Source organism: Eriocheir sinensis, chromosome 12, assembly GCF_024679095.1.
Source record: "Eriocheir sinensis breed Jianghai 21 chromosome 12, ASM2467909v1, whole genome shotgun sequence".
NCBI classification, from domain to species: Eukaryota; Metazoa; Arthropoda; class Malacostraca; order Decapoda; family Varunidae; genus Eriocheir; species Eriocheir sinensis.
The window spans coordinates 7,635,210-7,650,289 of NC_066520.1; the positions used below are offsets into that span (position 1 = coordinate 7,635,210).

Here is a 15,080-nt window from a genome sequence, read left to right on the forward strand (position 1 = left end):
TCTCTTGAATATTAGTACTCCTCTTCATATCAGTCCAGTCTACTCTACCGAAGAAAGTCTTGAGTCCAACGTAATCTGCCTTAGCGTAGTTTGTCCTTTTTTCCTTATAAGCCTCTTCTCGATATTCACATCCTTCCAAAGGTTTCATCTCCAATAGTTCATGGCTGCTCTTTCCTAAGGGGCACTCATGACCGACTCCTTCATCCAACTCCACGTTTTTTTGTGAAAATTAGGTCAAGTCTTGATGGTTCGTCACCCCCTCTCAACCTTGTTTCTCCTTGCACCCACTGTGTCAGCAGGTTACTTGTTACCAGGTTCAATAGTTTATTTCCCTAAGTATTTTCACCACCCTCTGTCACAAAATCTTCCCATTTCACTTCTTTGCAATTGTATTCTCCTGTTAATATTACCTCTTTATTATTTATTATTTCATCTGTCAGTGCCCGTATTGTATTTTCCAGCATAGCGTTATATCTTACTTCATTCCAACTTCTGGTTTTAGGGGGGACATAGGCTGTTATTATGTTATTCTTCTCTCCACCTTTTACCAGTACCTGCACAGCCATCACCTCTGCACTGTCATTTCCATATCTCACTTCAGTCACTCCTCCCTTTCCTTCTTTCCTATCTTTTCTCCAAATGTTGTACTTACTCTTTCCCTCCAGCACAAGTTCCAGTTCTTTTACAAGCTTTGTTTCAATTATACACAATGTCTGGATTGCTCTCCCTTAAATAATCAGTTAGTTCAATTTTCTTTGATATAAGACCATCTATGTTTTTGTATGCAATCTTTAAACCTTTCTTCCCTTCTCCCTTTTTTTCCCTTCTTTCTATCAACACCTTTACTCCCTCCCTTCGCCTCCTATCCACCACTTCATCAGTTTTTCGTTCTTCATTCTCCAAAAAAATTCTTCTTCTTCTGATCTTTCATCATTTCTCTTTTTCACTTCATTTATCATTTCCTTTACTGTCATTCTTTCATCCTCTGACATTTTCTTCTCACATATATTTGCTTATATTCTTCAGAGTTGTTTAGCTTCCATGATCTATTTACTACAGTTTCTGTTGCCATTTGGAACCTTAGCTTTATATTTAGTGGTCTCTTTTTTTCCTTTCTCATATCTTCCCAATTTAGTTATTTCATCTATTCTTCCTCTATCTTTTCCTCCTCTTCAGTATGCATATTTCTCAATATACCTTTCACCTTACTCCTGTCGTAACTCTCTCCGAGCCTTCACTGTTTTTTTTTCTTGACACCAAACACTATAACACACTTTTTCTTTTCTGCTATGTCCCTCACCATTGTTTCTCTATTTATTACTACATTCACAACTTCTTTTCCTATGTCTATGTGTGTGTGTGTGTGTGTGTGTGTGTGTGTGTTACCTATTTGTATTTACCTAGTTGTAGCTTTACAGGGTCTGGGCTTACGCTCGTGTGGTCGGTGGTCCCATCCCCGTATCTGTATTTGTCCAACTTTTCCTTAAAGTTTTGCACACTCTTCGCCGATACTACATCCTCACTTAGTCTGTTCCAAACCTCTATATTTCTTTGTCTCTCAAACATCTTCCCTATCTCAATTTTTTACTGTGTCCTCTTGTTTTCCTGGTGTTTATTCCTTCTCTTAGTAGTAACTCCTCATTGTCTACTTCTTCCATTTTACTCAATAATTTATAAATTTGTATTAGGTCCCCCCTTTCTCTTCTTTGTTTCAGTGTTGGTAGGTCCATCTCATTTAATCTTTCTTCAAATGGCAATCCCTCCAGTTCTGGAACCATTTTTGTTGCCATTCTTTGTATTCTTTCTAGTTTTTATGTGTTTCTTCTTATGGTGAGACCACACTGCCTCCACATATTCCAATTTTGGTCTAATCATAGTGGTTTTTAGCTTTTTCATCATATCCTTATTCATGGAGTGGAAAGCTAATCCTATATTTCTCACCATTCTATACGTATCACCGAATATCCTGTTTACATGACTCTCAGGCTGTAGATTAACTTGTATTGTCACTCCCAGATCTCTCTCTTCTTGAACTTTCTTTAATATTTCTCCATCTCCCATTCTGTATGTCCATTTTGGTCTCCCTTCACTCTTTCCCATTTCCATTATATGACTTTTCTTCACATTGAATTCCATCATGTGTGTGTGTGTGTGTGTGTGTGTGTGTGTGTGTGTGTGTGTGTGTGTCAAACTGGAGAATGTAACAGAATTATGGGTTTACAATAGGGGTATTTTAAGTGATGTAAGTATGACGGACATGCAGGCAAGACCTCCAATCATTATACAGCTGTCAAGGAACCTCACTACGTGATTCATAAGGGACAATGCTAGTAAATGTTAGAGAACAAGATTCCCTTCCTCTAATAGACACAAGGGTACAGCAGCTGGAGAGTAAGTGATACAGGAGAAGGGGAACAGTGATCAAAGTGCAGCACAGAAATCTGTGATACTTGTAAATATACAAAAAGAATGATAATATACTATTAGAGATGTGTGGAGAGTTGCACCATAAATCTTATGCTCACTTTAATTTTCTACAGAGGAATGGAAAAAAATAAAAATCTTTAAATACATAGTACACCACATATATTACATGTAAAAGGTAATCTGTGAAAAAGAGAAAATAATTTAAATTATGGCACTTATTAACATTCTTATGCCTTGTGTGTTGCCCTCACTTGTGGGATATAGGTGTGATAACATCATGTGATGTGCAATATCTATCATTTAACAAGATAAACTAGAAGATTCAATTTGTTTCTCTCTTTCTCTACCTCTCTTTCTCAATGTCTCCATTCATATAAAATATCCTTCCTTAATACCAGTGTATGAGTGTGTGTGTGTGTGTGTGTGTGTGTGTGTGTGTGTGTGTGTATTTACCTAGTTGTGAAATACAGGAAAAGAGCCGTACTAGGCTTGTGTTCATGTGTGTGTGTATGTATCCAGTTGTATCTATCTAACTGTAGTATAAGTATATGATATGGAAAACTAAAAGCTTTCTATTGGTTACTGCCAGTAAGTAAATTGGGTTGTGTATCTCTAGCCTTTTGAGTTGAGAAAAGAATAAGAATTATCTGAATTAGTGAAATGATAATAACAATTTGACAATAAATTTCTTAGGAAGGTCAAGCTTAATACAGTTTTCCATTGATAAATAGGTATTTAAGAACACACACCAGTGCTTTCAATACAGGTATAAGGTATTCTGTATTGTACACTTTGTGTAAAAAATTGGTTGGAGATTCATTCATAATTAGAAATTTCAGATTATTCAATCATTCTACCATGATATCCAGGTCTCTTATGTGTTTATTTATGAGCTATAGTATAAAAGTAAAAAAACTTCTTTAAGTCATTTAAAACTTCAAACAAATCTGGCTTGGTGCATTGCTGAATGACACACTTGGAGTGATATCCCAGACTTGAAGAGGTGAACTTGTGATTGCTGTTCCCTTTTTTCCTTCATCTGCTATAGCCTCATGCCTAACAGGGGTCATGCAGGAGGTGGGGCATTCCTCTCTGTGTGGTGGGGTGTCTAGCTAGTCTATCATGAGGCTCACTGGTCAGCTGAGGTTTGCTGGGGTGATGGTGAGACATGGTTTAACTGACACCTTTTTCTACTGGTAGAAACGTGATGACTTTTACAGTTCATTATTGTTAATCACTCACTCTGCATAAATAGGATATGTTGTGAAGCTAATGATGATGATTACAATAATGAATGACAGAGTGATAAAATTCTACTAATACCATACTTCTTTCACAAGTATCTGATTGCACCTCTGTATTGTACGTGGAGGTCATTTACAGCATTTCAAATATGGAATGGGGCAGTTTCCATAAAGCCTACACAATAGATAATCCTCCCTTGCAAGCTATGGTTCATTACATTGTTAAGAATATCTGGAATGTAAACAGCGATCAATGCAAAAAATTACACATTACAAGTATCCAAATAGACTTTAACATCCTAGCTTATTAAAGCCATCATTACCATTCCCACCATCACTGTCTCTTTGGAAACTTCAACACCTGCCAATGAGCCTCATGCTACCATTTGTATGGAAAATACCTGAGCTGTTTCAGTTTCCTTGGGGCAGGTCAAGGAGAAGGGGAAGGAGGGAAAGGGGAAGGGAAATAAGATCATTTAACTTTTCCTGATGAGTAGCAGCCTCACCTACAGCTCTCCCCTGTTATTTAAGTACTGTTATGAGTTAGTTAAGATATCAGAGTTATTTGATTTAGAGAAAGAAAAGAGGAAATTACACATGGACAGTGAAGTAAAAATATGTAGTGTTATTAAGAACACCAACAACAGTAGTAGCTGTAGTAGTAAGAGCAATAGTAGTAACATCAGAAGTATTAGAAGTATTATTATTAGTAGAAGTAGTAATAGTAGTATTAGTAGAAGCAGTAGTAGCAGCAGCAGCAGCAGCAATAGCAGCTATAGCAGCAGCAGCAGCAGCAGCAGCAGTAGTAGTAGTAGTAGTAGCAGTAGTAGTAGTAGTAGTAGTAGTAATAGTAGGATTAGTTGTAGTAGTAGTAGTAGCAGTAGTAGTAATACTAGTAGCAGTAGGAAGAAGAGGAAGAGGAGGAGGAATAATAGCATTGATGCAGAGTAAGTAGAATTAAGAATGTAGTGTACTAATCATTCTGAAAATAGGATATACTATGATATTATGATGTTCTAAGGCATGTATAAATACAATATTTATCAATCTGCAAGAGTAAAGATATCCCATTAGTACAATAATTTACATCAATGTGTGTGTATTTACCTAGTTGTGACATACGGGATAAGAGCTACGCCTGCACTGTCCCGTCTTTATATCCACTCTTATCCAACTTTTCCTTAAGATCATGAAAGTTTCTTGCACAAACCACCTCCTCATCCAGTCTATTCCATTGCTCAATGCTTCTGTTTGGGAAGCTAAACTTTTTCACATCTCGCCTACACGTGGTCGCCCTCAACTTCTTTCCATGTCCTCTCGTTTCTCTCTCGTTCCACACACACAGGTCCTCTCTGTCCAAATGTTCCACCCCGCTCGCCACCCTGTACACCACTATCAGGTCTCCTCTTTCTCTTCTCTCCGACATGCTAATCACTCAGCCACCAACTGTGTGTGTGTGTGTGTGTTTACCTATTTGTAGTCTACAGGGCCCGAGCTAAGCTCTGATAGCTCCGTCTCCATATCTACATTCATCCAGCCTTTCCTTCATTTGTTGGACACTGTTCGCCTCCACCACCTCTTCCCGCAAGCTGTTCCATGTGTTAACACTTCTATGTGGGAAACTATACTTTTTCAAGTCACTCAAACAGGTTCCGTTATTAATTTTTTTTCCATGTCCTCTCAGCCCCTGCGTTCTTGCAGTAGAGAAGAGATCTTCTCTATCCACCTCAACAAACTTATTTATCAACTTATACAGTGTAATCAGATCTCCTCTCTCCCTTCTTTGTTCCAGTGTCTTCAAGTCCATCTCCTTCAATCTGTCTTCATACACCATATTCGAGAGTTCTGGGACCATTTTAGTTGCAATTCTCTGTATTCTTTCCAACTTTCTGATATCCTTTTTTTTGTGAGGCGACCATACAGCTGAAGCATATTGTGTGTGTGTGTGTCTGTATGTGTGTGTGTGTGTGTGTTTGTGTGTTTACCTAGTTGTATTTACCTAGGTGTGACATACGGGAAAAGAGCTACGCTCACGCTGTCCCGTCTCCATATCCACTCTTATTCAATTTTTCCTTAAAATCATGAATGTTTCTCGCAAAAACCACCTCCTCCTCCAGTCTATTCCATAGCTCAGTGCTTCAGTTTGGGAAGCTAAACTTTTTCACCTCTCTCCTACACGTGGTCGCCCTCAACTTCTTTCCATTTCCTCTCGTTTCTCTCCCATTCCACACTCACAGGTCCTCTCTGTCCAAATGCTCCACTCCGCTCACAACGCTGTACACTACTATCAGGTCTCCTCTTTCTCTTTTTCTCTCCAGGGTTGTGAGCCCCATGCTATTGAGTCTCTCCTCATAAGTCAGATCTCTAAGCTCCAGTACCATCTTAGTTACCACTCTCCGCACTCTTTCCAGCTTCCTTATGTTCTTCTTTTCGTGAGGAGACCAGACCACTGCTGCATACTCCAACCTTGGCCTTATCATTGTAACTTATTTTCTTCATCATCTCTTCATCTAATTACACAAATGCTGTCCTTATGTTCCTCAGCAAATTCAGAGTTTGTCCCGTTATCCTGTTGATGTGTTTGTCCGGTGACATGTTCTCTGAGACAGTCACTCCCAAATCTTTTTCCTCCACTCCTCTGCATATTATCTCACTTCCCATCTTATAATCATATTCACATCTTCTGCCACTCCTACTAAACTCTATTTTTTTACATTTCCCAAGGTTGAACTCCATCTGCCATGTACCACTCCACTCCCATATTATATCCAGGTCCCTCTGCAATGCCTCACAGTCCTTCACATCATTCACTCGGCTCAATAGGTTTGAATCATCTGCAAACAAACTCACATAGCTGGTCACTCCGTCCACCATATCATTTATATAAACAGCAAACATTATTGGCGCCAACACCGAATCTTGTGGGACCCCACTCCTCACAGGGCACCAGTTGGAAACCTTTTCCCTGATTATCATCCTCATTTCCCTGTTAGTTACGAAGTCCTCCAGCCATTTAATCAGCCCATCACCCACTCCACCCCTATTTGTAATTTCCAAATCCTATTTTTAATTAATTGTATTAAATCTGTCACCCTTGAGTAATAACACAATAAGTTGGTGATGCAAGATCTCCCTCTCCTGAATCCAAACCGGCAATCCAAGATCATTTTCTCACTTTCTAAGAAATCCAACCACCTGTTTTTAACCAGCCTCTCACATATCTTGGCAACCACACTAGTGAGTGATACCGGTCTGTAATTTAATGGGTCCTCTCTCTTTCCTCCCTTAAAAATTGGTACTATGTTTGCTCTCTTCCAATCTTGTGGTACCTTTCCTTCACTCAGGGAGGTGCTCATTATGGAGTGCAGTTTCTCTGCAAGTTGCTCACTACATTCTTTCAAGATCCACCCTGATACTCCATCCTGCCCCGTCGCCTTTCTTATATCCAGCTTGTTCAAGCTTTCCTTAACCTTCTGCACCGTTAACTGTATCTCCTGCATAATCCTTCCTCTTTCCTGGCCCGGTGGTTGTACAACTCCTACCAAACTCCCTTTTTTTACATTTCCCAAGGTTGAACTCCATCTGCCATGTGCCACTCCATTCCCATATTCTATCCAGGTCCCTCTGCAATGCCTCACAGTCCTTTACATTATTCACTCGTCTCAATAGCTTTGCATCATCTTCAAACAAACTCACATAGCTGGACACTCTCTCCATCATATCATTTATATAAACAGCAAACATTATTGGTGCCAACACCGAACCTTGCGGGACTCCACTCGTCACAGGGCACCAGTTGGAAACCCTGTCCCTGATTATTGTCCTCATTTCTCTGTTAGTTAGGAAGTCCTCCAGCCACTTAATCAGTCCATCACCCACTCCATCCCTATTTTTAATTTTCCAAATTAGTCTTCTGTGCGGTACTTTGTCGAATGCCTTTTTCAAATCCAAGCACACTCCATCCGCCCAGCCTTGTCTCTCTTGTATTAAATGCAAACAGGCTCATATAACTATTTACTCCCTCTGGCATGTCATTAATATATACTAGGAAAAGTATTGGTGCCAATACCAATCCCTGAGGCACTCCACTCTTTACAGTTCTCCATTCCGATTTTATGTCCTTAACCACTGTTCTCATCTCTCTTCCCCTTAGGTAGCTTTCCATTCAGTTCTTAATTTTCCCTTTCAATCCTCCTTTATTTTTTAGTTTCCATAGCAGTCTTGTATGTGGAACTTTGTCAAACACCTTCTTCAGGTTCAGGTAGACGCAATCAACCCATCCGTCCCTTTCCTGTATTTTATCTGTCACTCTTGAGTAAAAGCTCAGTAAGTTTGTCACATATGAGCACCCTTTCCTGAATCCATACTGTTTACTTGTGATTAGATTATGCTCTTCTAGAAATCTTGTCCATTGTTTCTTTATCACTTTCTCAATGGTCTGTAGTTCAGGGGTTCTTCCTTCCTTCCACTTTTGTATATGGGGACCACTTCGGCCCTCCACCACTCCTTAGGCACTGTACCAGTTGTTACTGAGCATTTAATGATGTCATATATCAGTCTAACCAACTCATTTCTGCATTCTTTCAATATACACCCTGAGACTCCATCCGGTCCTACAGCTTTCCTCTCTTCCAGCTCCCCCAACAAGTTATATATCTCCTCTTTATTTATTGTAACTTATTCCATATGAACATTTATCTTGTTTTCTTGTGGCTCGTTAACCCTTAGATTACGGCAATCGTATATATAAGTGCGCTACCACACGCCCCACCCATACAGGGATCATATATATAATCATCACACTCTACGCTCCCTACGTTTCAAATATACCGCCAGTTCTTGACTCAGAAGAATGGTGGAGGCATATGGCATCCATACACACTCTCATTCGTCTCCAGCGCGCGGCCTACTGAAGGCCACAGATCATTTTCCACTTTTGTTAGAAATACATCTGTCATGTCTCGTGACGCATCAAGCAGTTCCTCTGCTCCGGGCGGAAGTAGAGCGCGGGCGAATCAAAGTGACAGTGACTCTGATGACTGCTATGGTAGTGACATTGACAGTGATACTAGTGACAGTGACTGGCTATCCAATTTTGGAGACATTAGTCAACGAAGCAGTGATAGTGATGTATATATACCGCCTGCCTCGCAGCGTCTCCCTACCCCTGCCCCGAGTACTTCAAGATGGAGGTGTGGCCGTGTTTCTTTACGATCTAGGATTACTGCAACAAGAGGGTGTGCAAGAGCTAGTGCTGCTGCTAGTGATGGAAACTTTCAGTGGACCAGTGGTGATTTTTTTATACCAAGTGTGCCTCAGTTTGACGGTGTTCAGGTGGGAAACAGATAATTTCCCAGAAGTGCAACAAGAATGTGACTACTTTCTTGCATATATGGATAATGATTTACTAGATCTAATTGTCAAGGAAACAAACAGAAATTTTGCACAGCGTGGTGAGCATGTGGGTTTGCATGAGAGCGAGCAGGGTGCTTCCATGCGACGCGTCACAGCCACGAGAAAATGCGCAATATTTTCGGCTGTCTTAACTTTTTTTATTATTATTAGGAGAGAAGCTTTATTACACCAGCATATATACTAAATGAATATACAATTATTGCAAACAAGAAAGACACCATTCCACCTCTTTTAAATGTCTAAATTTTCCCCGTGCACAGCATCCAGAGAAATATATCGACACCTGTACTCTAAGGGTTAAATATTGATTCTTTAGTAAAAACTTGCTGGAATTTTTTGTTTAGTAACTCCGCCATGCCTTTAAGATCATCGATTATCACATTCCCATCGCTCAGTCTTTCAATTGTTTCTCTTGGTTTAATCTTTCCATTTATGAATCTATAAAATAGTTTAGGTTGTTCGTTGCACTTTTCCACAATATCTTTTTCATATCCCTTTTCTTCTTCCTTCCATATTTTCGCATATTCATTTCTCGCTACCTTGAAATCTTTATTCCTTTGGTTTTTATTCTTTTTAATCTTTTTCATGCTTTGTCTCTTTTTTTCTTTTGCCTTAGCACATTTTGCATTAAAACAGTCCTTTTTCCCCTTTTCTTTAGGTCTGTATTCTGGTACAAACTTCGTAACACCTGCTTTATAAGCCTCCATGAAAATATCATACTTTTCTTGCACTTCACTTGTTCTCATTAGCTCATCCCAGTCCAGCTCTCCATAATATTTCCTATGATTTTCCATGTCTGCCTTCCTATAGTTTAACCTGTTTCTTTTATATGATCATCCTCTTCACTTCCTTCCTCCTCCGTTTCTATCTCTATGATCACGTGGTCACTTTCCCAGAGGGCATCCATACCTTAATTCATCATCCTACTGATTTTACTAATAACTCCTTCTTTGTCATTATCATCACTCCTCCACCACCTTTGCCCACTCTATCTTTCCTCCATAAACTGTATTTTTTATCAAACATTATTTGGACGACTTCATTTAGTTTAGTTTGTTAGGCATACAATCATGGGCTCCTTCTCTTGTAGATAGTCTTGTGATTCCAGCTTGCTAGACATTATTCCGTCTACATTTGTATACATCACATTTATTCCCTTAATTGTATCGATTTTGTCAAACTTTCGCTCTCTTTCATCTTCTCCCTTATGTACCACTTTCTGACACGATCTCCCAGAACTCTAATAAAAAAAATTTCCTCTTCAGATCTTATATTATTCCTTTGTTTTGCCTCTGCTAGTTAGTTCCATTTCTTCCTTTCTTCTTCATTTTTATTTTTATTTATATATATTTCCTTACATTCTTCTACTTCTCTTAGTTTAGTTGTTCTGTAGAGTATTTCCTCTGTTACTTTCTGTGACTTCAGTCTTAGCTTGACCGGCCCTGTTTTGCCCTCTATGTAAGGGCCTATCCTATAGATTTCTTCTGCCTCATCCTCCAGGCCTTGAATTTCATTGTCATTTAAGTTTTTCAGTAGATCTTTCACTGACTTCAGCTCTTTCCTCTCCCTTTTAGGTTTATGTGTGTGTGTGTGCATGTGTGTGTGTGTGTGTGTGTGTGTGTGTGTGTGTGTGTGTGTGTGTGTGTTATATGCCTATGAATGAGCACACCACTAACCACTTTGGAGTGAGACACCAGCTGCAGGATTCCGGGAGTCACTTTGGCCCAAAAGTCAGTGAGGATGGCAGAAGAGCTGTTGTAGGTATCTGAGCTGGGACTGCCAGCACCCTGCTCCAGGTAAACTGTCCACAGCTGGGCATGAAGGAAACAGTATGATAAGACAGGCAGCACAAGGAGAGCAGGAGACAGGTAAGGTAGGAATGAAAAAAAATAAGGGGACAGGATGGGAGAGAATGTCATAAGAAAAGTAGAGATAAGCATTGAGGAAGGAACACTGAATGAAATGAGGAAAACAGAAGATACTGGAGATGGATATGACTGAATAGATACAAAGGATCATGAACTTATTCAAAACTGTATTTAATCCAGGCAAAACACATGTAATATTTCAAAACCAAAGCATGATAATGATAAGGATAAGCTCAACTCCTGTATTCAACAACTATATGAACTGACAAACACACACCTGGCAGAGAATGAAGGCATGGAACAGGGAGGACATGTGGAGCACTGAAGCCTTGGACTGCTCAGCAAACCCTGCCAAGATGACCTGCAATGACCAACAGATGATTTTTATTAATGGTAGTTGAAGTTGTAGTAGTAGTGTTTGTAGTAGTGTTAGTAGTAGTAGTAGTAGCAGTAGTAGTAGTAGTAGTGGTAGTAGTAGTGGTAGTAATAGTAGTAGTAGTGGTAGTAGTAGTAGTAGTAGTAGTAGTAGCAGTAGTAGTAGTGGTAGTAGTAATGGTGGTGGTGGTAGTAGTAGTAGTAGTAGTAGTAGTAGTAAGAGGAGATGGAGGAATAGTAGCATAAGTGGTAGTAGTAGTAAAATAATATCAGTTTACTTTCATCTTGGACTCACCTGGATGTGGTCTGCTATGTGGCAGGAGGCTTCAGGTGGGATGGGCTGACACATCATGGGGGAGGAGATGCCGGCCAGACAAGTATGTGTCAATGAACCCAACAGGAGCCACGAGAGCAGGCGAATATGAGCCACACAGTCTATGAACTCCCGTGGCCTTGATGAAGAAGTGGAGAAGTGTAAGGTATAGGAGGAATGAAGGCATATTTAAATGTAATGTGGCAGCACCATTCAATTACATATTTTATATCTTCTGTTACATTTATTTCTCATTTTCATGTTCCTCTTTTGATGTGACTAGCAATGGAATCTAAATCACAGATATCACAAAGGAATATCATACGTATGAACACTCCACTGGAGGCTTGTTGTGTCCTAGGTAGAGCTCTGACACGCAGGAGTGAATTTATGAACTGCCAAAAATTGGCTGAAGTGGTACTGGAAAAACTGTGGTATATCAACCAGGCTGACAGGTCCTGGGTGATAATTTCCCTTTTCAAGAAAGACATTTGCCATCAAAAAATTTACTTTCTATGCTTTTCTACTGTCCAAAGATTTTCCCCCTTCTCAGAACTAGGCATTACAGAAGTCAAAATTAACTGTCTACATCTCACTGTCCTTTTTTTGAACCAACAACTTCATTCCAAAATACTCAGGATTTTATTTCAAGTCTCTGAACAAAATGTGAGAAAGACAGGAGAAATCAGTGTCTCTCATTCGTGCTGTTTTCTCACTCCCTTCCCTTCCTGAGTGAATAACTTCATTCCGAGTATTTCTCTAATTCTTCCTAGTCTGCAGCCTAACTACAAGCGAGATAAAGGAGAGACTGAGGACCCTCACCCTTGCTGGACAGTAGTGGGTGGATTGTTGAGCCACGGCAAATACTTGGAAATTGCACGGTTGTCTCTGCTGTTGCCTCGGGTGATCTCCAGTGCCAGATACTGAGATATGCCAGCTTTCACCAGGCCTCCCATTGTGTCCTCATTCAGCCCAACACTGCTACTGTGGCAATTAGACTGTAAGGAGGATAAACAAGTGAGTGTGAACGTAACATGCAAAGAGAGGATGCATATGTTGAAAAGAATGAAAAGATAAAACTTGAGGGATAGGTAAGAGAAATGTAATAGGGTCAAGTTACTAGAGATATTGCACAGTTTCAAAGTATTCTTCATTGGTCTGGATATAAAAGTGTGTATTTCCTTCCTTTTCAACAACCATACTTAATCTTTTCACAACAATAACCCTCCAATCTCATTATTTTCATACCACAAACCTTTAGATGTTTCAATGTAGGTCTTTGTCACTTTTTAGTGCAGCTGGCATAACATGATTTGATCTGACACAATAAGGCACGAAGTAGGAGTGCCCCTTCATTTTAGCAAAGTACCACACTTACAGCCGTACATTTATTATGACAGTTGTTAACATGACATGCATGGTTATAATAGGCGCACCTAACATCACCACAGCCGATACAGGATTCAGGACGTTTCCTAACTTGTAAGCGGTAATTTTATAATTGTATTTCGTAAAGAATCCTCATAACCAAAAACTAACTAAAATTATGAGTATTCTTTTTCTTGAACAGAACATTGAATAAACAAGAGAACAATAATATGAAAATATGTATATATTTTATACGACAGCTGTGGCCACCGATGCCAGATTATCGTACTCGCAGCATAGTATTTACCGGTTTCTGATGCCTAACTATTGCCAAGAAACATCAGGATCTAACTCTTTTAATGATAACTATAAATGAGTTTTGTTATTTGATCCAAAAAGACAGTTTTGGGGTAGGAAGTTGAGAAATATAAGCGGCTGAGTACGACAATCTTGCAACGTTAACTGTAGCCCCGAGGCCCGAGGAAACAGCCCACGCCATTTTGCGGGTATCAGATTCCTTAAACAAGCATATTTTTACTACGCAAAGCAGGTGTTGTCTCTTGTGAGCTTTCATATTTATCTATTTGTGTATATTTCATGATGGCAAAACTTACATTACTAGTTACTAATTTAATTTTGTGACTTTATCACAATAGAATTTCACTCAAATAAGTGAATCAGATACCACAGAAATATTACTAGTGTGTGTATGAATGAATACAAAGATAAGCACATAGTTAGATTTAACTCTAGGATGTCTCGTGGATCATTAATAAATAAAAACAAAATATCTGGATAGGCTACTCTTTAGCCTGCTTCCTCCTATGGCGCCAGGAAAAGTCCCTATACATTTGGTGATGTTAGGTGCGCCTATTGGGTCCTTCACTGAACTGTACCTGCCATCTGGTGGCCCTGGTGGAACTGCCAAAATAAATATGCATGTGGCATACTTCCACATAATTTTTCTTAGTAGTTTTTTGCTATTATTTAGAAATCACATATTTTTCTCACAGCTACGGTACAGAGACACTTGATTTACTAGTAGTATATAAGAAATGGGGAAATGCAAGAAATAGGAAATTTAAATATATTTTTTCCCACATAAACAATCACCACATGCTCTATGTTGTTCCTTTAAAGTTCCATATGGTGAATGTAATATTATAAGATGCTAAAGATGTATGTATTATGATTTAAATTAGAAATATAAAATAAGTATAATACTTGCTGCCGGCAGCGTGCGATATGTTTAGCAGCAGTGTAAACAACCTCCCGCGCTCTGATTGGAGGGACAGAGGAATGCATCGTGTTGAGGCAGTGGCGTGCCAGCCGGAGGAATGTTGAGTGGCAAAATTTTCAACAATTCCTTCCACTAGTGCTATAAAATTGTGAGAGCATGACACCATGCCAGACTTGTTTGACTTTTCTTTTCTTGCATGACAGAAATATTTACCCAAGAAGTTGCACTCATGCATTCCTATTAACCACGGGATGGAGTGTTGTAGGATATATCGATGAATGCTCTTATTTTGCCAACAGTGTTCATTACAACGAATGAATAATGTACAGCACTCAGATTTTTGGTGTAAGCACGAGAGTGACCATTACAACTCTGATGTTTTGCTGGTTTGGTACAGAAAAATGTCAATTAAGCCTCGCTGGACCCCAGCACGCAACAGGCTTGGCTCTGGCAGAGGCTCCAGCAGGGCCACCAGATGGCAGGTTAGCTCAGTGAAGGACCCAATTGGTGGCCAAGTTTAAACTCTCTTCAATAAGATCATACTTGGCTTAGTATCAGTGTGGGTAACTGTACCTTGACTTTGGTAAGGGTGTGTACATCTGCAATAAATTCAAGAGCATCATGGAGGTGGGACAGCATGCACTCAGCAGCACAAGTGTTGGGGAGGTGGTGAAGGTCCTGCAGGTCTCTTGGAAGGTCCCCCACTACTGTGTTGCTCCCCAAGGTACCTCCGCTGTCCTGCAAGGTACATAAACATTACAGATTACAAATTATAATCAAGTGCATGGAATAGTTCATACAAATTAGTAAACAAATCAACACAAATACAA

At 39.6% G+C, this 15,080-nt stretch overlaps 1 protein-coding gene across 10 annotated transcripts in view; it reads right to left on the reverse strand.

Annotated features, from left to right (window-relative positions):
- Positions 1-15,080, reverse strand: part of LOC126997354 (protein unc-79 homolog) — a 236,389-nt gene that overhangs the window by 15,797 nt on the left and 205,512 nt on the right. For 8 of the 10 annotated variants that reach the window (XM_050858417.1, XM_050858414.1, XM_050858416.1 and 5 more), the window contains 6 exons: positions 14,824-14,988; positions 12,465-12,640; positions 11,625-11,781; positions 11,232-11,315; positions 10,763-10,897; positions 4,073-4,090 (listed from right to left, as the gene is read on the reverse strand). In XM_050858417.1, coding sequence (XP_050714374.1) covers positions 4,073-4,090; positions 10,763-10,897; positions 11,232-11,315; positions 11,625-11,781; positions 12,465-12,640; positions 14,824-14,988 — 735 coding nt within the window. The remainder of the gene's footprint in view (positions 1-4,072; positions 4,091-10,762; positions 10,898-11,231; positions 11,316-11,624; positions 11,782-12,464; positions 12,641-14,823; positions 14,989-15,080) is intronic. The other 2 variants (XM_050858421.1, XM_050858413.1) reach the window with 1 other exon arrangement.